This window comes from Salvia miltiorrhiza, chromosome 7 (genome assembly GCF_028751815.1).
Source record: "Salvia miltiorrhiza cultivar Shanhuang (shh) chromosome 7, IMPLAD_Smil_shh, whole genome shotgun sequence".
In the NCBI taxonomy this organism is placed as follows: domain Eukaryota; kingdom Viridiplantae; phylum Streptophyta; class Magnoliopsida; order Lamiales; family Lamiaceae; genus Salvia; species Salvia miltiorrhiza.
Genome location: NC_080393.1, coordinates 846,652 through 871,789, shown reverse-complemented (window position 1 = coordinate 871,789; position 25,138 = coordinate 846,652). Strand labels below are relative to the sequence as shown.

The window sequence follows — 25,138 nt, the reverse complement described above, 5'->3', positions numbered from 1 at the left end:
ATTTTAAATCAAATATTTACATAAAATATAATATTTAAGTTTTTATCGTAATCTTTAATTTGATATGAATATTAAATATTTTATAGTTAGTCGAATTTCATAATTTTAGAAAAAAACTAAAATAAAAAGATATAAAAAAAGAAGAAAATATAGTCTATAAATACTAGTTTACTACCGCGCTTTCTCTTTGCTTAATACCTTTTGAGTCTCGTGTGTTTGTTCATCAGCTCAAACAAGGGTTTTATTGGCGCGAGAACGAAGACGCTTCATCTTGAGGTAATCTTCGAGAATTTGATAGTATACATGTGTTATTTTGCTTCCAATAAGTTTAAGGTAAATTCTGAGTTTTTCATGCACTTCTCATTCATTGATGCTTCATTATGTTTAAGAGGTTTTCATGGATCCACTCAGTGAGTTGCCGGACTCTTTAATATTTTATTATAATTTGTGCCGACTCTCTTTAGAAAGAATTTTTGAAATATTGGGATATCCTAAGAAGAACCTTGATTAATTTTATTATTTAAGTTAATTTTGCTTGATTTTTATCTCATTAAAAGAGATTATTTTTATTATTTAAGTTAATTTTGATTGATTTTTATTTCATTAAAAGGGTGAGATTAGGCAAATTTTAGTTTGAGGTTAAAATAATCAAAATGCACCTTATTAATATGCAAAGTAAACGTAGAATTCAAACTTCACCCCACACTATACATCTTTAAACATTGTTTCATAATAACATATTTAATGTAAATCCAAACTCCATTTACAACTTACTCATTTAACTTCTCTTCAAACTCTATAGAAAAAGGTGAAAAACTTTAAGCCATGGAAGGAGTGAGTAGTAAAATGGAAACCCTAGAAATTGTCATCTCCAAATCCCAACCCGCCGTCTCTCATCACCCCCACTCCACACCGCCCGAAATCAACCATTCAATTCATCTTCTCTAATTTTCGCCGCCATTGACAAACCCGCCACTCCATCAGCTGAAAGAAAACCACCTCAATTCGCCAACTAATTTTTTCAGATTCACCCACTCCGCCGCCGCCTCTGCCGCTTCTAGTCGCCGCCTCTGTGGCTCCTTCCGCCCCTTACGTGTCGGCGCTTGCTCCGTCTCGATTTCCTCGTTGAACAAGCTCTTTCTCTAGCTCGGCTACGAGCTGAACTCGAGTCAGTGGCTATTCAGCTCGGCTTGTTTACAGCCTGAGAAGAGCTTTTTTAGCTCTCTGTGTTCGTTGATTAGCTCAAACTAGGTTTATTTGGGGCTGCAGCAACCGAGGGAACGAAGCATTCATTTTGAGGTAATCTTAGAGAATTTGATAGTATGTGTTATTTCTCCGAATATGTTTAGGTAAATTTTGAGTTAGATTATGTTTCATAGGTTTTGATTTTGAAGATGGATCGACTCAGTGAGTTGCCGGATTATGCAATATTTCACATTTTTTGGTCGTTGCCTATTATTGATGTTGTTAGGACAACAATTCTATCCAAGCGCTGGAAAAACATTTGGACCACCACTCCCTTCCTTAATATAACTGATAATCATATTTCTGATTCTGATACTAGAAAAAAATTTCCAAACATTGTTCATCGGGCTTTATTACGCTGGGATGGGGTAAAGGTTCTGAAATTCAAGGTTAATTTGCACCGTGAGCTTTCAATTTATGTGGATGCTGATTTGTGGGTGCGATTTGCCAAGAAACATGAAGTCGAAGAATTATACTTGCATTGGAGGGATTTAAATATGAAAAGGGTTGGTAATAATGATCAGAAAGTATGTTGGGTGCCACAGTATCTGTACTCATGCTCGTCGCTTAAAGTGTTGTCGATCAACACTTTTCACTTTAGTATTAGCGGGAATGTGCAGTGGAATCAACTCAAGAGTTTAACCATTGTTAATGGTTTTGGGGTCACTAAAGACGTGGTTAATCAAATATTGTGTGGTAGCCCTCAGTTGGAAGTCTTAATCCTCTCTTTTGTAGAAAGTGGTGAAAGCTTGTGTATCCGATCTACTAGTTTGAAAGAGCTGTCGATTAACAAGCATTTATGTAATGCCGATAATTATGCATCTACTTATACGACAGGGGAGCTGAAAATTTGGAGTTCAAATCATAAAACCTTGGAAATTTGGACTCCAAATCTTAAAACCTTAGAAATTAAAGGAATTCCATATAACAAGTGTTTGTTGACGAATGTCTCATCATTAAGCCGTGCAACTCTTGGGTATTATGGTCTACATCATTTTGGTGATTATCATTGGTACGGCTTGACCGGGATGGATGGCTTCACAAGACGTTTTCTTGGAGATTTATTTGGTCAAATTCTGCCAAGCATCCAACATACTGAAAACATCACATTATTGTCCTGTTGCCAAAAGGTTTGGTTTCTTTTAACTGTCTTATATGGCTTATGTTCATTATAGATTAATGTGGGTAACATTGACATTAGCTAATCATGCTTGATAAAGATTTCATTAATTATTCAGCATACCTATCGATCATGTTCTCTTAATTCTAACGTCAATGTGCATTGATGGGCCGGGTGGTGTTGTATGTTTTTCTTTGTTCCATCAGTGACTTCTTTACTTAATCAATTATATTAAGGTTATCACATTTATCAGGCAATAAACTCTTATCCTTTTTTTACCTTTTTTAATCACATTTCAAAGATTTTAATTATGTTAAGATTTTGCATTATTTGTAATTAGCTTTGAACCAATAAAAGACAACTCTTTTAAATTTAGGGAATTACCGTTGCATCCCCTTGAATCAATTTTCTGCCTTGTATCTTACTGGGTCTTTGCTTCGATGAGCTCATCCTCTTATTATAAACTTATTGATACAACAGGTGCTTGGAGCTATGATAGAGAGATGCATGAATTCATCCTCTCCTAATGTCAAGTCCTTACGGCTCAGATTTCACTACTCTAAATTTGTAGGTATGATTAAGATTTTCCCTCTCTCAAAGAAGTTATTCATTGAAGTTGAAGAAAGGGTCGGGTTCTATGATGAGCAACATTCAATGCGGGCCGCTCGTTACATCTACTACATGCTTAAAGAAAATCTTCCTATGTCCTTTGTGCTGCAGTTGAGGACTGTTGAGGTTACTTTGGTTGAGGATAACTTCTTAATTCTATTTCTAGAGTTTCTGTTGAAAAATGCGAGTGAGCTAGAAAAGATTGTGCTCCGAGTGAAAGGACCACTAAATTCTTTGCTTGGTGCATCACAGAAGCTGATGAAAATGCCGAGAGCCTCGCGAACTGCACGATTTACTTTCTGTGAATGTTGATCTTACAAAAGCTATCTTCAATCATAGGTAATGGGTAAAAAGGCAGCATTATGTTTTGATATGTATCACACTTGTTACCTTCTTACTGCTATGAATGAAATTATTGATGAAACTTACTAACTTAGATTGTTAGTCTTCTTGCTTTGATTCTCAACCAGTGCTTTAGATATTATTTTGTAAAATAGGAATTAGAAAATTTTGTGCGGGCAAATTCGACTCTCCATGGGTCAAATTTGGGCAAACTATGGCTATATGAGCAAGTATAGATCATATTTGCATTTAATATTTAAACGATATTTTCCTTTTAGAGGCAATATTTAAATGATATTGCTATCTACAAACTGCATGCAACTTCTTTTTCAATTACTTTCAATCAAAGGTATCTAATAAGAACCTCGGTTCAGCCCAAGCCCATCAGGCCATGCTTAGGAACCCAAGTTTGCCGGCCCAAAAGATTTTAGGCCCACAAAAATATGGCCCACATTTGGCAGCTAAATAGTTACCTCTATTTCAACTTTCTCTCAATTAGGATATAAATATAATAAAAAAATAATTTAATTGAATATATTTGAGATGAATATTGAAAAAAATAAAATTTTAAATAAATATTCAAAATAACAAAAATTGATATTATGAAAAAGGCAAAAAAAAAAAAATGAAAAAAAAATACTCCCTCCGTCCCGTTATTAATGGCACGTTTTCCTTTTTGGGTTGTCCCGTTATTGATGGCACGTTTCCTTTTTTAGAAAAAATAAGGGAGTGTTTAATGTTAATCAAATCCCTAATTAAAAGCCTAATAAATTAAACACGCAATGTCCCTCTTCCCCTCTCTCTCTCTCTCCCTCTCGCCGCCTCCACCCTCCCGCCGCCTCCACCCTCCAGCCTCGCCTCCGGCCTCCGCGCTCCCAGCCTCGCCGTCGCCGCTACCTTAGCCCCTCTCCGGTGACCTCCGTCCTCTCCCTCGCCCGTCTCCACCTCGCCAGAACACGTCCTGGGCAACAGATTCCTGCTCGCTCTCCTCACGCTCTCTGCATTTCTCCTGACGCTCGACGCCGCCCGGGCTGACGGAACCCCCGCCAACCCGGATCCGTCGGCTCTGCTCCAGAATCCGGAGGCGGAGATGACAATAGCGGATCCTCCGCTGGCGGAGAGAGAGACGGAGTCGGAGGCGGAGGCGCCGGCGGAGTGGGAGAGCAGGAAGATCGGGAAGCACCACTCGTCGGACAAGTCGGAGACGTCCTCTCCCTCGCCCGTCTCCACCTCGCCAGAAATTAGGGCTCGTCAGAAGAAGAGACGAAGGTGAGGGCAGATCTGTTGTGTCGTCGGTGCTGAGGAAGACGAGGCGAAGGCGAGGGCGCGGCGACGCGGCTCTTTCCTCTCCAGATCTCGCCGATGCAGCGGCCGCCTCCCGCCTCCCGCCGCAGAGGAATGCAACCACGATTTTAGGCCTAGGGTTTTAATTGCAGATGGAGATTTCTTAAATTTCTTGAATTTCATTACACTATTGGATTTGGGGGAAATACATTTGTTGGTTGTTTGAATGATGGTATATGGAGAGTAGAGGGAGACGAGGTGAAGGGAACGCGGCGCCAGCGCCGGCGCCGGCGCCGGCTGGTCGGTAGCGGCAGCAGAAGTGTGTTGGTTTATTAACTTAAATCAATTAACTCATGTGTGGGCCTTGCAATTTTTCTTCTAATACAACTCTCCTTCTCCTAATACAACTCTCCTTAATACCCGTGCCGAAAAGAAACGAGCCATTAATAACGGGACGGAGGGAGTATTCAAAAAAAGATGTGTAAGGAAAGAATTTGTTTTTTAATTTTAATCCGTAAATAAATATAACCTTTACATTTTAAATCAAATATTTACATAAAATATAATATTTAAGTTTTTATCGTAATCTTTAATTTGATATGAATATTAAATATTTTATAGTTAGTCGAATTTCATAATTTTAGAAAAAAAACTAAAATGAAAAGATATAAAAAAAAGAAGAAAATATAGTCTATAAATAATTTACTACCGCGCTTTCTCTTTGCTTAATACCTTTTGAGTCTCGTGTGTATGTTCATCAGCTCAAACAAGGGTTTTATTGGCGCGAGAACGAAGACGCGTTCATCTTGAGGTAATCTTCGAGAATTTGATAGTATACATGTGTTATTTTGCTTCCAATAAGTTTAAGGTAAATTCTGAGTTTTTCATGCACTTCTCATTCATTGATGCTTCATTATGTTTCAGAGGTTTTCATGGATCGACTCAGTGAGTTGCCGGACTCGTTAATATTTCACATATTTTGGTTGTTGCCTATAACTGATGTTGTTAAGACCACAATTCTATCCAAGCGCTGGGAAAACCTCTGGACCACCACTCCCTTCCTTAATATAACTGATAATCATATTTCTACTGATAATCATATTTTTGATTCTGATACTGGAAAAAAGTTTGCAAACATTGTGCATCGGGCTTTATTACGGTGGGATGGGGTAAAGGTTCTGAAATTCAAGGTTAAATTGGATCATGAGCGTTCAATACATGAGGATGCTGATTTGTGGTTGCGATTTGCCAAGAAACATGAAGTTGAAGAATTATACTTGCTTTGGGTGAATTCTTATATTCCATGGAGTTGTGATGATCACAAATCACATTGTGTGCCACAGTATCTGTACTCATGCTCATCGCTTAAAGTGTTATCGATCAAGAATTGTCGCTTTAGAATTAAGGGGAATGTGCAGTGGAATCATCTCAAGAGTTTAATAATTATTAAGGACTTGCATATAGCAAGTGTTTGTTGATGAATGTCTCATCTTTAAAACGTGCAACTTTTGGGTATTCTGGTCTGCATCACGCTGATGAAGTATATTGTGACGGCTTTTCCGGGGGGATCGATGACTTCTTATCCAGAAGCCATTTTCTTGGAGATTTATTTGGTCAAATTCTTCCAAGCATCCAGCACGTTGAAAACGTCACATTGTTGCCCTGTTGCCTCAAGGTTTGATTTCTTTAAACTGTCTTTTACATTGATGGTGCGGCGGTGTTTGTATGTTTTTCTTTGTTTCATCAGTGGCTTCTTTAATGAATCGATTATATTAAGGTTATCACATTTAATCACATGTTAAAGATTTCGTGTTACCGAGTAGAGTTTGCATTATTTGTGACTAGCTTTGAGCCCAATTATGGACACTCTTTGAATCAATGTTGTGCCTTTGCTTCAATCAGATCATCCTCTTATTGTAAACTTATTGTAAACTTATTGTTACAACAGGTGCTTGGAGCTATGATAGAGGGATGCATGAATTCATCTTCTCCTAATGTCAAGCTCTTACAGTTCAGATTTTATTACACTAAAGTTGATGGTGTATTTGAGATTTTCCCTCTATCAAAGAAGTTAGTCGTTAAAGTTAGAGAAAGTGGCATATCCAAAGATGCACAGCACGCCGATCCTAACATCTACCTCGAGTTTGAAGAAAATCTTCCTACGTCGTTTGTGCTGCAGTTGAGAACAGTTGAGGTTATTCTGGTTGAAGAGGATGATAACATATTTCCATTTCTCGAGTTTCTGTTGAGAAATGCAAGCAAGCTAGAAAAGATTGTGTTCCGAGTGAAAGGATTCACGCGACTTTCACGCCCATCAGAGTCTTTGCTTCGTGCATCACAGAGGCTGCTAAAGATGCCAAGATCGTCGCGAACTGCACATTTCACTTTCTATGAATATTGATCTACCAAAGTTATGTCTTCAATCATAGAGGAATGCTGGTAACTGATAGTTTTGCTTCATCTGGCTACTTGTCATGTTTCAATTTTTGAGGAGTATTTGTTTATTTAGGGAAGCAGAGCAATTTGAATATAAATATAAATTATCTTCTTATTTCATTTTTTAATTAATAATATACATTTATTCTACTTTTGTGTACTGATATTATTCCTATAAATTGTACTTTAATTCTATTTACAATAATTTTAACTATTTTATTAAAACTCGTGTCCACTTTTTTTCATAGACAGATGGAGTAATTAATTAAATATATATTGAAATCTATATTCTTTTATTTTTCATAGTTACATTAATTAAAAGGGTTATGACCAAAAAATACATGAACTTTGAAAAAAGTTGCAATTTTCACCTGAACTTTCAATTAAGCCCCAAAATACATGAATTTATATTTTTGTTGTAATTTTCACCTAAGTTTGACTTTCAACGAAATTAGAATTTAATTGACAGTCGAAATTAAGTCAAATATATTAATTTTTGCCTTCTTAGACCTCCGAGCTTCTAAATACTCATTCTAATTAGAAGTTAGATCGACATCAGGTAAATTTTCGACTGTCAATTAATCTCTAACTTTGTTGAAAGTCAAATTTAGGTGAAAATTGCAACAAAAATATAAATTCATGTATTTTGAGGCTTAATTGAAAGTTCAGGTGAAAATTGCAACTTTTTTCAAAGTTCGTGTATTTTTTGGTCATAAGCCCTAATTAAAAATCTATTTTCATTTTTATGTTACCTATTAAAAGAATCAATTTTTATAAATTTTATTATAATTATTTAATTTTAATAATTAATTAATGTGAAATTCACACACTCTTTAGTTTAATAAAGACCACAAAACGTCTAACTTTCCAGTCGTCCTGTCGTCCACTTTGCTCAAACAAGGGTTTTGTTGGCGCGAGAGCGAAGACGCGTTCATTTTGAGGTAATCTTCGAGAATTTCATACTACAATGTGTTATTTTGCTTCAAGTTTGAGGTAAATTCTGAGTTTTTGATGCGCATTTCATTCGTTGATGCTTCAATATTATGTTTCAGAGGTTTTCATGGACCGACTCAGTGAGTTGCCGGACTCGTTAATATTTCACATATTTTGGTCGTTGCCTATAACTGATGTTGTTAGAACTACAATTCTATCGAAGCGCTGGAAAAACCTTTGAACCGCCGCTCCCTACCTTAATTTCTATGATCCCGAATTCGAACATACTTGGAATGTTAATGCTACAGAGCTTCGAAACTTCCTTAATCAAGCCTTATTGCGCTGGAATGGGGTAAGGGTTCTGAAATTCAAGGTTGATTCGTATTATGATTATTATGTTGATACAATCAATGTGGATAGTGATTTGTGGGTGCATTTTGCCGAGCATAATCAAGCCGAAGAATTATACTTACATATGTGGGTGCCACAGTGTTTGTATTCATGCTCGTCGCTTAAAGTGTTATCGATCAGGAATTATGACTTTAGAATTAAGGGGAATGTGCAGTGGAATCATCTCAAGAGTTTAACAATTCTTGATGGATATGGGGTCACTGAAGACGCGATTAATCGAATATTATGTGGTAGCCCTCGGTTGGAAGTCTTAATCATGTGTGTTGCAGAAAGTGGTAAAAGCTTGTGTATCCGATCTACTAGTTTGAAAGAGCTTTCGATTTACAACCATTTTTCGTTTGATGACGACGGTAATGCATCGAAGGAGCTGAGAGTTTGGACTCCAAATCTTAAAACCTTAGAAATTAAAGGAAGTCCATATAACAAGTGTTTGTTGATGAATGTCTCATCTTTGTGCCGTGCAACTTTTAGGTATTCTGGTCTACATTTTTATACTGAGAAATGTTGTGATGGCTTTTCTGTGGGGATCGATGGCTTCTTCTCCACAAGCCATTATCTCGGAGATTTATTTGGTCGAATTCTTCCAAGCATCCAACACGTTGAAAACGTCACATTGTTTCCCTGTTGTGTCCAGGTTTGATTTCTTTAACATTGATGGTGCGGCAATGTTTGTTTGTTTTTCTTTGTTTAATCAGTGGCTTCTTTAACGAATCAATTATATTAAGGTTATCACATTTATCAGGCAATAAACTCCTATCCCTCTTTTACCTTTTCAAAATCACATGTTAATGATTTTGTGTTACCGAGTAGAGTTTGCATTATTTTCTGATTAGCTTTGAACCAATTATGGACACTCTTTGAATCAATTTTCTGCCTTGTATCTTACTTGGTCTTTGCTTCAATCAGCTCATCCTCTTATTATAAACTTATTGTTACAACAGGTGCTTGGAGCTATGATAGAGGGATGCATGAAATCATCTTCTCCTAATGTCAAGTTCTTACAGTTCAGATTTTATTACACTAGAGTTGGTGTAATTGAGATTTTCCCTCTATCAAAGAAGTTAGTCATTAAAGTTGAAGAAAGGTGGAGAGACGAAGATTCAATCTGCAGGGTTGGGCCTAACATCTACCGCAAGTTTGAAGAAAATCTTCCTATGTCGTTTGTGCTGCAATTGAGGACGATTGAGTTTATTTTGGAGGATGTTATCATATTTCCATGTCTCGAGTTTCTGTTGAAAAATGCAAGTAAGCTAGAAAAGATTGTGTTCCGAGTAAAAGGATCCATGCTACATTCACACGCATTAGAGTTTTTGTTTCATGTATCATGGAAGCTGCTCAAAATGCCAAGATCGTCGCGAACGGCAGAATTCACTTTCTGTGAATATTGATCTACCAAATTATGCATGTTTTCAATCATAGATTGCTTCATCTGACTACTTGTCCTATTTCAATTTTTCTTTCCTATGTTTGTTTCATTTTGGGGATTATATTTGCTTATTTAGGGAAGCAGGGCAATTTGACACTTTTGGATTAAGTTGATGCTCTTTTCATTTTGTAGCACACTTGTTAACTCCTTACTGCTGTGGATGAAAACTAGATTGTTATTTGTTTTGCTTTACTTACCAATGTCAAATTAATCCAGTGCTTCAGAAGATTGTGGCTGCATTTTGCCAAGCATAATCAAGTCGAAGAGTTATACTTATGTATGTTGTTAGGAAACAGGAATTGGAATGATGATTTTGATCGTAAAATGAATGGTTATGGCCAAAAAATACACAAATTTTGGAACAAGTCCGAGTCAAAATGTTGGGAGAGAGGCGATTTGCTTACAAGCAATCACAACTTATAAAAACCATCGTATTTTTAAGATGAATATATATTAATTCATTAAATATAGATTAAAAATATATCATTATATACGATTTTATCAAAAATGTACACGATTTCATCTTCTATCGCTATATGAAAAATACATTTGCAGTTTTCTTTCACTTTCCTATTAAAAGAAGAAGAATTAGACCTCAAAAATATTACTAGTATAACACTATATTACTTTATCCATCCACAAAAAAGAATTTTACTTACTCCTTTTTTTTCCCTACGAAATAGAGTCGAATTTCAATTTTTGAAACATCACATTATACCTTTTCTCCTATATATTTAAATATAAATTATACTTTTATTTTATTTTTAACTAATAATATATATATTTATTCTACTTTTTTGTACCGACATTATTCCATAAATTGTACCTTAATTCTATTTACAACAACTTTAATAATTTTATTAAAACTCGTGTCCACTTTCAAGGAAAACTCTTCTTGATGGACATATAGAGTAATTAATTAAAGAAACAATCCACCCAAATGGCCATAATGAAGAATGAAAATCAAATTTTGTCCACCATTTGAAAAAACACAAATTTTGGCCATTTTTATTGATTTGGACGCTTTTGCCCTTAATGAGGCGGACTGGGTAGGATCAGACACGCGGGTCGCGTGCCGGGTCGGGTTAGGCACTTATGGCACTAATAGTGCCATAAGTGCCATAAGTGCACACTTCCCCTAGGGTTTAGATATTCCATTTAGGGTTTAGATTATTCATTTGGGGTTTAGATGTTCCATTTAGGGTTTAGATTATCCATTTAGGGTTTAGATGTTCCATTTAGGGTTTAAATGATGTTGTTGTTTCTGTATTTGTGCTGATGACCATTTTACTTAGTTTTATTTTGAATTTCGTTGGCACTTATGGCACTAATAGTGCCATAAGTGCCAAAATGACTATTTTACTTGGTTTTATTTTGGATTTTCGATGGCACTTATGGCACTATTAGTGCCATAAGTGCCATCTTGGCACTTATGGCACTAATAGTGCCATAAGTGCCTAACCCGACCCGGCACGCGACCCGCGTGTCTGACCCTACCCAGTCCGCCCAATTAAGGGTAAAAGCGTCCCAAAGCTATAAAAATGGCCAAAATTTGTGTTTTTTCAATGTGTGGCCATAAATTGTGTTTTATGCTTCATTTTGGCTACTTCAAAATTTTAAAGAAAATATATATTAATATCTATATAATTTTATAGTCCATAGTTACATTAATTAAAAATCTATTTTCATTTTTATGTTACCTATTAAAAGAATAATTATTTAATTGTAATAATTAATTACTGTGTTTGTTCATCAAATAAGGGTTTTGTTGGCGTGTGTTTGTTCATCAGCTCAAACTAGGGTTTTGCTGGCGCGAGAATGAAGACGCGTTCATCTTCAGGTAATCAATCTTCAAGAATTTGATAGTATATAGTTAGTTTTATTCTGCTTCCAATAATTAAGTTTAAGGTGAATTCTGAGTTGTTGATGCGCAATTCATTCATTGATGCTTCATTAATCATTATGTTTCAGAGGTTTTGATGGATCGACTCAGTGAGTTGCCGGACTCGTTAATATTTCACATATTTTGGTTGTTGCCTATGACTGATGTTGTTAGGACAACGATTCTATCGAAGCGGTGGAATAACCTTTGGACCACCACTCCCTACCTTAATTTCGACATTTATGCTATGGAGTTTAATTGTGCTAAAGAGCTTCGAAACTTCATTAATCGGGTCTTAGTAAGCTGGAATGGGGTAAGGGTTCTGAAATTCAAGGTTGTTTTGCGTTGTGAGCTTGATGATTCATTTAAGGCGGATAGTGATTTGTGGGTGCATTTTGCCTAGCATAATCAAGCCGAAGAATTATACTTGCATGTGGGTTTATGGACTATTTATTCTAATATCGTCAAGGACTGGATGCCACAGTGTCTGTATTCATGCTCATCGCTTAAAGTGTTATCGATCATGGATGGTTACTTTAGAATTGAGGGGAATGTGCAGTGGAATCAACTCAAGAGTTTAGCAATTATTAGAGATTTGGGGCTCACTGGAGACGCGATTAATCGAATATTGTGTGGTAGCCCGCAGTTGGAAGTCTTAACCATGTCTTTTGAAGAAAGAGGTGAAAGCATGTCTATCCGATCTACTAGTTTGAAAGAGCTTTCGATTGACAAGTATGATTACCGGGGTTATGCTGCTTATGCATCTACTTCTACGGAGCTGAGAATTTGGACTCCAAATCTTAAAACCTTAGAAATTAGAGGAGTTCCATTTAGCAAGTGTTTGTTGATGAATGTCTCATCTTTAACCCATGCAACTCTTTGGTATTCTCATCATCCAAATGAGGGTACATGTTGTGATGACTTTTTATCATCAAACCATTTTCTTGGAGATTTATATGGTCAAATTCTTCCAAGCATCCAACACGTTGAAAACGTCACATTGTGTCCATGTTGCGTCCAGGTTTGATTTCTTTAAACTGTCTTCTACATTGATGGTGCGGCAGGGTTTGTATGTTTTTCTTTGTTTCATTTCATCAATGGCTTCTTTAATGAATCAGTTATGTTAAGGTTATCACATCTATCAGGCTATTAAACTCCTATCCCTTTTTTACCATTTTAATCACATGTTAATGATTTTGTTACCGAGTAGAGTTTGCATTATTTGTGATTAGCTTTGAACCAATTATGGACACTCTTTGAATCAATGTTGTGCCTTGTATCTTACTTGGTCTTTGCTTCAATCAGATTATCCTCTTATTATAAACTTATTGATACAACAGGTGCTTGGAGCTATGATAGAGGGATGCATGAATTCATCTTCGCCTAATGTCAAGCTCTTACGGTTCAGATCTGATTGCATTGAAATAATTACAATTGAGATTTTCCCCCTATCAAAAAAGTTAGTCATTAAAGTTGAAGGAAGATGCAGAAACGAAGATTTAATCTTTGCATCTTGCATCTACCGCGAGTTTGAAGAAAATCTTCCTATGTCGTTTGTGCTGCAATTGGGGACAATTGAGTTTATTTTGGAGGATATTTTGGAGGATGATATCATATTTCCATGTCTCGAGTTTCTGTTGAAAAATGCAAGTAGGCTCGAAAAGATTGTGTTCCGAGTAAAAGGATCCGTGCAACATTCACAGAGTTTGGAGTCTTTGTCTCGTGCATCACAGAAGCTGCTAAAAATGCCAAGATCGTCGCGAACTGCAGAATTCACTTTTTGTGAATATTGATCTATATTGAAGTGTGATGCATTTATCTAGAATATTCTAGGTGAGAATAAGCTATGAATATTCTAGAGAATTCACTACTAGCTAGATTAATCTAGAGTATTCTAAATAACACTAGGACAAGAATGAGTATTCAAGAGATTAGATATTTTCTATATAGTATCTAGAGAATTCCTTAAGTGGATGTTAGTAGAGAATTCTAGATACAAGTTAGTGTAGTGGGATCTAGAAAGATCTTCCCACACCTATAAATAGAGCTCTTGTGAGCCATTTGTAACCAATCTCAAAACCAATCTCAACAACCTCACATCTCAAACATCTCTAAAACATCACTCTATCTAATATTATCTAAGTTCTTTGGAGACAAGAGCTCCACTCTAAAATCATTATCTCTATCTTCTACACACACTACACTCACAATATTCTCTACACCATTTCACTACAATCACTCACCACACTCAAACCATTATATAATCACCTCCATTTTCTAACAAGTGGTATCAGAGCTTGTTCGATCATAAGCGGGCGTTATGGCGTCGTCAAGTCTCTCCATCACGACTCCAATATTCAATGGAGAAAACTATGACTATTGGAGTGTTCGTATGAAGACTTGCCTTGAATCCCATGATCTTTGGGATGTCATTGAAGAAGGAATCACCATGCCGGGAGAAGATATCGACAAGACATCCTCATCCGAGGTACGTAAGAAATTAAAGCAACAAAATGCTAAAGCTCTTTATCTTCTCCAACAATCTGTTAGTGATTCTATCATGGCAAGAATTATTCGAGCCACTACTGCAAAAGAAGCTTGGGATATCCTTAAGCAGGAGTTCCAAGGAAATGTTAAAGTTCGAACCATTAAACTACAAAGTTTAAGGCGAGAACTAGAGAATCTTAAAATGAAAGATTCAGAAGCCGCAAAAGATTATTTCTCAAGAATAATGGAAATAATCAATCAAATGCGGTCATACGGAGATAACATCTCCGATGAAAGGATCATACAGAAGGTCTTAATCAGCCTTACTGAGAAGTATGATCCAGTAGTGGCGGCGATTGAAGAATCAAAAGATTTATCAAAAATGTCTGTCGCGGAGCTGATGGGTTCCTTGGAAGCACACGAGCAACGATTGAGTAGGCGACATGAAAGTTCACTTGAGAGTGCCTTTCAGTCCAAACTCAACGTTAGAGGCAATAAGTCAAGGAGCGGCGGAAATTTTAAAAGCAATCACAAGGAAGGAAGCTCCAGCAACAAGGAGAGCAAGGCAAATTTTCCACCATGCGGAATTTGCAAGAAGACAAATCACTTGGAGAAGGATTGCTATCATCGAGGAAAGCCACAGTGCAAAAACTGCAAAAGGTTTGGGCACGTGGAAAAAGATTGCAGAGATAGAAGAAATCATCAAGCCAACTATTCAGAAAATCAAAATGAGAAGGAGAACATGTTCTATGCATGTCACTCGGCAACGGAAGCAGGAGAAGAAGAATGGTACATCGATAGCGGATGCAGCAACCACATGACATCCAACGAGACCATCTTCCGTGAGTTAGATACTTCAGTCAAGACGAAGGTGAAGATGGGCAATGGAGAACTGGTGGAGACGAAAGGGAAAGGTACAATTGCCATAGAAACTAATAAAGGTACGCGATTTATTAGAAATGTTCTCTTAGTACCTCGTCTTGCACAAAGTCTATTAAGTGTTGGCCAAATGATGGAAAGTGGATATGCCCTCCACTTTGAGAAAGATTCTTGTCGAATTTACGACAAGAAAAATAACCAAGATATTGCAGTAGTAAAAATGGGAAAAAATAGAAACTTTCCCATTCAATGGCAATATCCACAAAAGGCAATGGTGGCTCAACTCGACGATACGAGTCTATGGCACCGGAGATTTGGGCATTTCAACCTAAATGCCTTGAGGCTACTTCATCAGAAAAATATGATGAGAGATATGCCTCTTCTAAATGAAAGAGAAGGTGTATGCGAAGGATGCATGATCGGAAAGCAACACAGACAACCATTTCCAACGGAGAAAACATGGCGAGCCAAGGAGATACTAGAGCTTGTCCACACCGACGTTTGCGGTCCAATGCGCACACCTTCAGTAAACCAAAACAGGTACTTCATACTCTTTATTGATGACTACTCTAGAATGACTTGGGTATATTTTCTCCAAGAAAAATCAGAAGTCTTTAGAATCTTCAAGAGATTTAAGAACTTTGTGGAGAAACAAAGTGGTCGCAAAATAAAGAAACTGAGAAGCGATCGAGGTACCGAATACAACTCAAAAGAGTTCGACAAGTTCTGTGAAGATGAAGGTGTGGAGCATCAACTAACGGTGGCCTACACTCCACAACAAAACGGCGTGTCGGAAAGAAAGAATCGAACAGTCATGGAGATGGCGAGATCCATGCTGGCGGAGAAAGGATTGCCAAAGAAATTTTGGGCAGAGGCAGTGTATACATCAGTCTACCTACTCAACCGATGTCCAACAAAGGCCGTGCTAAACAAGACGCCGATCGAAGCTTGGTCAGGGCAAAAGCCTTCAGCCAAACATTTGAGGGTCTTTGGAAGTATCTGCTACATCCACATTCCCTCAGTAAAAAGACACAAACTGGAGGACAAGACGGAGAAGGGAATCTTCCTCGGCTACAGCTCTAAATCCAAGGGTTATAGAATCTACAATCTTGAGACCAAGAAGCTGGTGACAAGTCGAGACGTGGAATTTGACGAACAAGCCTCCTGGAATTGGGAGACAGAAAGTGTTGAAAGGCGGACAACAACTACACTCCTAAAAGAAGTCACAGAACATGGAGAACAAGATCAACAAAGCCCACCAAGGTCCTCTTCAGAAGCCAATACCTCAAGTGGATCCGACTCAGACTCCTCACCAGACTTTCCACCTTTTCGGGTAAGAACTCTAGCAGATTTATATGAATCCACTGATATATATGAGACATGCAACTTTTGTTCTTTGGAGCCAAGTAACTATGCAGAAGCATCCAAAGAGAAAGTTTGGATTAAAGCAATGGAGGAGGAGATAAAAATGATAGAAAAGAATGATACTTGGGAGTTGGTGGATCTTCCAAGTGACAAGGAAGTCATTGGAGTCAAATGGGTGTTCAAGACAAAGCTGAATCCTGATGGTTCGATCCAGAAGCATAAGGCAAGACTTGTCGCAAAAGGATATGCTCAAGTACCAGGAGTCGACTACACAGAAACGTTTGCTCCAGTAGCCCGGATGGACACAATTCGAGCACTCATAGCTCTAGCGGCTCAAAAGAGATGGAAAATCTATCAACTTGATGTTAAGTCGGCATTTCTCAATGGAGATCTAACAGACAAGATATATGTGGAGCAGCCAGAAGGATTCACAAAGCAAGAAGGCAAAGTTCTTCGTCTCAAGAAAGCACTCTATGGGCTCAAACAAGCGCCACGAGCCTGGTACAGCAAAATAGACGGATATTTCACCGGTCAAGGATTTAGGAGGAGCAAGAACGAAGCAACTCTATACATCAAAACTCAAGGTACGGACATCCTGATTGTCTCTCTTTATGTTGATGACTTAATTGTCACAGGAAATAACACAAAATTGATCGAGGATTTCAAGAGAGACATGATGAGCACCTTTGAGATGACGGACTTAGGATTAATGCACTATTTTCTCGGAATGGAGATAAGTCAAGAGGAAGAAGGCATCTTCCTATCACAAAAGAAGTATATTGAAGATATGCTCAAGAAGTTCAAGATGCAAGACTGCAAGCCAGTGGTTACACCTCTCATTCCAAATGAGAAGTTGAAGAAAGAAGATGGGTCAAAACCGACGGATTCTACAAAGTATCGAAGTTTGATTGGGAGTCTACTATATTTGACGGCAACAAGGCCTGACATCAAGTATGCAACAAGCCTTCTATCCAGATTCATGGAAAGTCCGAAGGAGACCCACTATGGAGCAGCAAAGAGACTTCTCAGATACCTGCAAGGTACGCTCAACTATGGTATTTGGTACAAACCAAAGTCTGACTCACAGATCAGTGGATATAGCGATAGTGATTGGGCTGGATCTCAAGATGACATGAAAAGCACATCAGGCTATGCTTTCAAGCTTGGCTCAGGAATTTTTTCTTGGGGATCAAAGAAGCAAGACTCAGTTGCACTATCAACAGCAGAAGCTGAGTATGTTGCAGCAGCCGAAGCAGCATGTCAAGCTATATGGCTTAGAAGAATACTAGCGGATATGGGCGAACCGCAAGACTCATCGACAGAGATCTACTGCGATAACAAGTCAGCTATAGCAATGGCTAAGAATCCAGTTCAGCACAATCGCACCAAGCACATCGACATCAAGTATCACTTCTTGAGAGATGTTGAAGCAAAGAAACTTATCGAGATGAAGTATTGTCCAACAGAAGAGCAGTTGGCGGACATCTTCACAAAAGCACTACCAAGGGACAGATTCCAGTTTCTACGAAGAATGCTTGGAGTAACCGATAAATGCATCAAGGAGGAGTATTGAAGTGTGATGCATTTATCTAGAATATTCTAGGTGAGAATAAGCTATGAATATTCTAGAGAATTCACTACTAGCTAGATTAATCTAGAGTATTCTAAATAACACTAGGACAAGAATGAGTATTCAAGAGATTAGATATTTTCTATATAGTATCTAGAGAATTCCTTAAGTGGATGTTAGTAGAGAATTCTAGATACAAGTTAGTGTAGTGGGATCTAGAAAGATCTTCCCACACCTATAAATAGAGCTCTTGTGAGCCATTTGTAACCAATCTCAAAACCAATCTCAACAACCTCACATAATCTCAAACATCTCTAAAACATCACTCTATCTAATATTATCTAAGTTCTTTGGAGACAAGAGCTCCACTCTAAAATCATTATCTCTATCTTCTACACACACTACACTCACAATATTCTCTACACCATTTCACTACAATCACTCACCACACTCAAACCATTATATAATCACCTCCATTTTCTAACAATCTACCAAGTTATGTCTTCAATCATAGAGGAATGGTGGTAACTGGTAACTGATAGTTTTGCTTCATTTGACTACTGGTCATGTTTCAATTTTTGTTTCCTCTATTTGTTTCATTTTGGGGATTATATTTGTTTATTTAGGGAAGCAGAGCAATTTGACACTTTTGGATCAAGTTGATGCTCTTTTCATTTGTAGCACACTTGTTAACTCCTTAAATGAAACCTAGATTGTTATTTGTCTTGCTTTACTTCCCAATGTCAAATTAATATAGCGCTTCGGAAGATGGTATATTTTGGTGTAATTAACTCTTAATTTTTAATATAATTTATTCAGAATTTAAAATATTGTATAGATTTATTTAATTATGTGTACAATTTATTTATTTATTATATAAAAATATTTGTTGCTATATTTTTCCTTTTACATTATTTGTATTTTTTATAAAAAAAATTAATTAATTTTGGGCTATTTAAATATAAACTTTTAATAATAATACAATTTGCACTATTAAAACCCCAGAATTGTGATACTCCCTCCGTCCACCAATTAAAGGCCTATATGAAAAAACACGAGTTTTAAGAAAAAATGTATTTTTATTAGTTGAGTGGAGAAAGGGTCCCACTTTTTTTGTAAAGAATCTTTGACTTTTTTGATTAAATAATGAATAAAAACTTACCAAAAATAGGTAGGCCTTGTTTTTGTGGACGGACCAAAAAGGCAAGTAGGCCTTGAATTGGTGGACGGAGGGAGTATTAAATTACATTATTTTTTGATATTGATGATTTATTGTTATTTGCTCAAAATGATATTGACTTAAATTATTTGTTTTACAATTTATTATTATTATTATTATTATTATTATTATTACATAATACTCATTAAATTTAATATTATACTCATTAAGTTGATAATATCATTATTATACACTATTTTAAATCAAATATTAATATTTAAATTAACATAATATTTGTTGGTTACCAATTAATCTAACTAATAAATAATGATATTTTGATATTTTTATATAATTTAAAATTTTAAAATAAATAAATATATTGTGGCACTTGAATCGCACATGAAGGCATACTAGTACCTTATTTAATTATAAGATATATATTTATTTAATTGTTAACTCATTATTTGAATTAGTTTAGTTAATTAACTAAAAATTTGGAAATTTAGGTTCTAATTAATTTAAAATCCCAAACTTTAGATCACCACTAAATTAACTAATTTCAAGATTAAAGCATAAAAAGCCCAAACTTAAAGAGATGTGTATGTAGCAGCCCAACCCAACCCAAGTTAAGAACCCAATTTGTTTTCGGGTGATTCTGAACATATAATTTTACTTACTATCTCTAATATATGGCGCCTTTTAATCATGAATAATGTATATATAGGTATGACCCCCAATTATAAGAGAGTTAATTGCTAAAAAGATCATGAACTTTGATATAATTTTGATCTGATAAGGTTTTTTAGTTGTTGCATGCAATAATAACACAACTTTTCAATCTATATAAATAATGTAATAATGTATATTACATTAATAGAATGTATAAATAAGATAAGTCTTTTTTATATTATTCGTATTAATACATTATACACAAAATTTTGGGTACACCTGAGTATATCGTACAATCGGGTTGATTCGTACCCAGAATAGTATTATTCATATGAGTTGGGTCAGGATATGAGTTCAAATCAGATTGCGGATCAAATTTTAAATGAAGGTGTAATCCGATTGTACGGTACACTTGGGTGTACCCAAGACCACCTCTACATTATATTACATTAATACATTCTTTTTTATACATTAATTCATTATATTATATTATATTATATTATACATTAATATAATATATACATTATATAATGTATATAATGTATATTATTCTTTTTTTTTATATTAATACACACTACATTAATATAATGTACTCCCTCCGTCCCAATAATGAAGACACACTTCATTTGGGCACGGAGATTAAGGTTAGTTAGATTAGGATATTAATGTGCCCACTTTATTAGTAGTTTATTTGATTAAGGAGTTGATTAGGGGCTTTATTTATTTTTATTTTAAGTTTATTCTATAAATATAAATTTTTAAGTTAATAAATTTTGAATTATTTAATTAATTAAATATATTTTTTTAAATTTGTTGTTATTCATTTTTTTTAAAAATTCAAAACTTAACAATTGCAATCCAAATTCAGTGATTCTGAAATGGAAGGCAGATTCAATTGACTAAAATGCTGAAAATAAAATCCTCGAAAGCACTACCAAAGGATTCCTCGAAAACACCCCCTATGCCGCTCATCTCAGTAAAATAACCCGACGGCGGCGACGATAATGGAGGCAAGGAATCAAAAAATTTGGAATCCTCCGACCCGAGGATGAATTTGGAGTTCAAATAGGCAGCCCAACCCAATTTTTTTTTTTTTTTTGCCATAAACGCGTAGATCTAGGATTCTAGAAAGAGGGAGGTGGAGATTAGGGTTCGAGAGCGGCAGAGTCTTAGGATTTCAGAGGAGGGCAGCGCAGAAGGAGGGGTGTAGCTTTAGGATTGCTGATAGAGGAGGAGGGTAGTTCATAGATCAGAGAAGAAGGGTGAAGAGAGTGAGGGAGAAAAGATTCGAGAAAATGAAAGAGGCGGATGAACCGAGAAATGTTTTTAGAAATTAGGGTTTTTTGTAACATATTTATACCATAATTAAGGTGCAATTATTTAGATATTTTTAAGCCCTAATTATTTTCTTATTTAGAGGTGTATATTTATTATTGGGACAACCAAATAAAAAAAGTATGTCTTCATTATTGGGCCGGATGAAGTATATAAAAGATAAGTTCTTTTTTATACTATTCATATTTTTCTATTTTTTAAATTAGTTTTGGACTATTTAAATATGAACCTTTAATAGTAGTAATACATTTTGAACTTTTAGGAGCTCAGAATTGTTAGTACATAATATATTAAATGACGGCTATTAATTTTATTATTGATGTTTTAGTGTTACTAGCACACGCCCACTCGTGCGATGCACGATCAGTATGGAAACTAAAAGATATTTTAAATAAATAAATATGTATATTAAATATTTACTATAATTTAAATATAAATAAATGTAAATATAAAATTGAAATTCAATAAAAAAAAATGAATTCGAAAATTTATAAATTTTCAATTTTGTATTTTCAATTACCAATTAATTGATTTTCATTGATAACTAAAAGAAATTATAAAAGAGAAAGGAGAGATAAAAGATGAGAGAGAGAAAAAAATAAGTTTGTAACTTTAATTGATAATAACTTATTCGCTTTAAATTTATTTTTTTATAATTTTTATATCAAATTAAAGATCTTTTCGTTATCTTTAATTTAACATCCATGTTGAATATTTTTTTATTAATCAAAGTTGACGATTTTTTTATAAAAGAATCAAAATAAAAAAGAAAATAAAGAGAGAGAAATTTTGGTTGAAAAAAATAGCTGTTATACTCTCTTTTATATAATATATAGATTTGCTCAAAACGATATTGGCTGAGATTATTTGCTTTACAATATTTTCACAATACACTATTTTCAATCAAAATTTATATTTAAATTAACATTATTTTACGTAATGTAAAAAACTAAAAATAAATAAATATATCATGTGTCGCGGCGGAGGCCTAAATACCAGGTTTGAAATAATTCGAAATAGCTGGAAAATGGGTAGTCTGTCAGTCTGCGTAGTACGTTGGCGTGTGTGGGAAGATGCTTCGAATTTGGGGGAATATATCAGCTTTTGATTTAATATCAGCTCAAACAAACAAGTCTTTTGGGGCTGCACCAACCGACAGAAAGAGCGTCCGTCCATTTTGAGGTAAACTAGCACATTTTTTTTGAAGCGATAAACTTGCACATTGATAGCAGTGGGTGCGTTTACTTTAATGGATAAATTTATCTATAGAAAATGATGCATAATATAAATTTATGTTTTTAAATATCTCATTTTTTTTTCTTCAATATTTGACACAAAAGAGATGCTCATTATTTTTACTTTCTTATTTTCACTTCAAAATGGATAATATTATTCCTCTATTTTTTATTGGAGCCATCCTTGAAGTAATTCAAGGATGGATAATATTATCCTTTAATGGAGGAATAATATTATCCATCCCTGAAGTGAAAATAAGGAAGTAAAAATAATCAGCATTTCTTTTGTGTCAAATGTTGGAAAATGAAAGAGACAGTTAAAGGCATACATTTATGTTTTTCCACTCAGTCCACTTTGCTCAAACAAGGGTTTTGGTTGCGTGTGTGTTCATCAGCTCAAATAAAGGGTTTTGCTGGCGCGAGAATGAAGACGCGTTCATCTCGAGGTAATCTTCTAGAATTTGATAGAATGTTTTATTTTGCTTCAAGTTCAAGGTAAATTCTGAGTTTTTGATGTGCATTTTCATTCGTTGATGCTTCATTATGTTTCAGAGGTTTTCATGGATCGACTCAGTCAGTTGCCGGACTCGATAATATTTCACATATTTTGGTTGATGCCTATGACTGATGTTGTTAGGACGACATTTCTATCGAAGCGCTGGAAAAACCTTTGGACTACCGCACCCTACCTTAATTTCTATGATACTGACGAGGAGGAGGATGATGCTACAGAGCTTCGAAACTTCGTTAATCGGGCCTTATTGCGGCGCTGGAATGGGGTAAGGGTTCTGAAATTAAAGGTTGAATCGTTTTATGAGCTTGATGATTCAATTAATGCGGATACTGATTTGTGGGTGCGTTTTGCCAAGAATAATCAAGCTGAAGAATTATACTTACATATGGAGTTATTGGATTATGATCGTATGCAGTGTAATGACTGGGTGCCACAGTGTCTGTATTCATGCTCATCGCTTAAAGTGTTATCGATGAAGTATTGTGAGTTTAGAATTAAGGGGAATGTGCAGTGGAATCAACTCAAGAGTTTAACAATTATTGATGGTTTTGGGGTCACTGAAGATGCGATTAATCGAATATTGTGTGGTAGCCCTCGGTTGGAAGTCTTAATCATGTCTGTTGTAGAAAGTGGTTTCACCTTGTGTATCCGATCTACTAGTTTGAAAGAGCTTTCGATTTACAACCATATATTTGATATCTGTGTTAATACTTGTCCGACGGAGCTGAAAATTTGGACTCCAAATCTTAAAACCTTGAAAATTGAAGGAAGTCCATATGACAAGTGTTTGTTGATGAATGTCTCATCTTTGAACCATGCAACTTTTTCTTATTCTGGTCTACATCGTACTGATACATGTTGTGAAGGCTTTTCCGGGATGGATGACTTCTTATCCACAGACCATTTTCTTGGAGATTTATTTGGTCAAATTCTTCCAAGCATCCAACATGTTGAAAACGTCACATTGTTGCCCTGTTGCCTCCAGGTTTGATTTCTTTAAAACTGTCTTCTACATTGATGGTGCGGCGGTGTTTGTATGATTTTCTTTGTTTCATCGGTGGCTTCTTTAATGAATCAATTATATTAAGGTTATCATATTTACCAGGCAATAAACTCCTATCCCTTTTTTACCTTTTTAATATCACATGTTAATGATTGTGTTACCAAGTAGAGTTTGCATTATTTGTGATTAGCTTTGAACCAATTATGGACACTCTTTGAATCAATTATTAAGTTTATGGTCTTTGCTTTAATCAGCTCATCCTCTTATTATAAACTTATTGATACAACAGGTGCTTGGAGCTATGATAGAGGGATGCATGAATTCATCTTCTCCTAATGTCAAGCTCTTACGGTTCAGATTTTATTGTGATGAAGTTGCAGTTACAATTGTGATTTTCCCTCTATCACAGAAGTTAGTCATTAAAGTTGAAGAAAGGGCCAGATACGAAGATTCAATCTGGGCTGACCCTTTCAACTACCGTGAGTTTGAAGAAAATCTTCCTATGTTGTTTGTACTGCAGTTGAGGACAGTTGAGTATAATTTGGTGGAGGGTGATATCATATTTCCATGTCTCGAGTTCCTGTTGAAAAATGCAAGTAGGCTAGAGAAGATTGTGTTCCGAGTAAAAGGATCCATGCGACATTCACGCAGATTAGAGTCTTTGTTTCGTGCATCACAGAAGCTGCTAAAAATACCAAGATCGTCACGAACTGCAGAATTCACTTTCTGTGAATATTGATCTACCAAATTCTCTCTTCAATCATAGAGGAATTCAGCATGATTCCTGGTAACTGGTAACTGATAGTTTTCTTAGATAGGCAATGACAGCATTATGTTCTGAGCTTGTGAGCTCGATATGCTTGCTTCGTCTGACTACTTGCTCTGTTTCAAATTTTCTTTCCTCTGTTTGTTTCATTTTGGGGATTATATTTGCTTATTTAGGGAAGCAGAGCAATTTGACACTTTTGGATTAAGTTGATGCTCTTTTCATTTGTAGCACACTTGTTAACTCCTTACTGTTGTTGATGAAACCTAGATTGTTATCTGTCTTGCTTTTACATATGCTGTTAGGAAACAGGAATTGGAATGATGATTTTGATCGTAAAATGAATCCTAATAAATTCGTTATTAGGATTTTCGTATTTTCGATAATCGTACTATGTTGTTTGATGATGATAACTTGATAAGCTTGTTAATTCAGTGTTTAGTGATATTGATTTGTGGGTGAGTTTTC

The 25,138-nt window shown here is 35.7% G+C and overlaps 3 protein-coding genes across 6 annotated transcripts; all 3 read left to right on the top strand.

The window, feature by feature from the left end:
• Positions 1-753: 753 nt before the first annotated feature.
• On the top strand, positions 754-7,043 carry LOC130991340 (F-box/LRR-repeat protein At5g02910-like). 4 transcript variants are annotated; one of them, XM_057915492.1, is made up of 3 exons: positions 754-1,299; positions 1,380-2,375; positions 6,549-7,043. In XM_057915492.1, exons 2-3 carry the CDS (start codon positions 1,395-1,397, stop codon positions 6,999-7,001), a joined length of 1,434 nt encoding a protein of 477 aa, XP_057771475.1. In that variant the 5' UTR covers positions 754-1,299; positions 1,380-1,394; the 3' UTR covers positions 7,002-7,043. The 4 variants fall into 4 exon arrangements, with proteins under 4 accessions (XP_057771475.1, XP_057771474.1, XP_057771476.1 ...); XM_057915491.1 differs by having other exon boundaries at positions 754-2,375; XM_057915493.1 differs by lacking the exon at positions 6,549-7,043 and adding an exon at positions 2,846-3,398 and having other exon boundaries at positions 763-2,375.
• A 5,053-nt stretch (positions 7,044-12,096) lies between these two features.
• On the top strand, positions 12,097-13,481 carry LOC130993009 (uncharacterized). The gene is made up of 2 exons (XM_057917731.1): positions 12,097-12,709; positions 13,029-13,481. The coding sequence occupies exons 1-2, from the start codon at positions 12,164-12,166 to the stop codon at positions 13,479-13,481; spliced, it is 999 nt and encodes a 332-aa protein (XP_057773714.1). The 5' UTR covers positions 12,097-12,163.
• Positions 13,482-22,811: 9,330 nt separating this feature from the next.
• Positions 22,812-24,935, top strand: LOC130993008 (F-box/LRR-repeat protein At3g26922-like). Its single transcript, XM_057917730.1, has 3 exons — positions 22,812-22,833; positions 22,940-23,886; positions 24,194-24,935. The coding sequence occupies exons 1-3, from the start codon at positions 22,812-22,814 to the stop codon at positions 24,641-24,643; spliced, it is 1,419 nt and encodes a 472-aa protein (XP_057773713.1). The 3' UTR covers positions 24,644-24,935.
• Positions 24,936-25,138: the final 203 nt, after the last annotated feature.

Excerpts from the sequence above, each read along its gene's own strand:
- LOC130991340 (XM_057915492.1), top strand. The coding sequence starts at position 1,395 with ATGGATCGACTCAGTGAGTTGCCGGATTATGCAATATTTCACATTTTT. Across the intron at positions 2,376-6,548 it reads TATTGTCCTGTTGCCAAAAG|GTGCTTGGAGCTATGATAGA; the intron begins GTTTGGTTTCTT and ends TTGTTACAACAG.
- LOC130993009 (XM_057917731.1), top strand. The coding sequence starts at position 12,164 with ATGCCACAGTGTCTGTATTCATGCTCATCGCTTAAAGTGTTATCGATC. Across the intron at positions 12,710-13,028 it reads TGTGTCCATGTTGCGTCCAG|GTGCTTGGAGCTATGATAGA; the intron begins GTTTGATTTCTT and ends TTGATACAACAG.
- LOC130993008 (XM_057917730.1), top strand. The coding sequence starts at position 22,812 with ATGAAGACGCGTTCATCTCGAG. Across the intron at positions 22,834-22,939 it reads GAAGACGCGTTCATCTCGAG|AGGTTTTCATGGATCGACTC; the intron begins GTAATCTTCTAG and ends ATTATGTTTCAG. Across the intron at positions 23,887-24,193 it reads TGTTGCCCTGTTGCCTCCAG|GTGCTTGGAGCTATGATAGA; the intron begins GTTTGATTTCTT and ends TTGATACAACAG.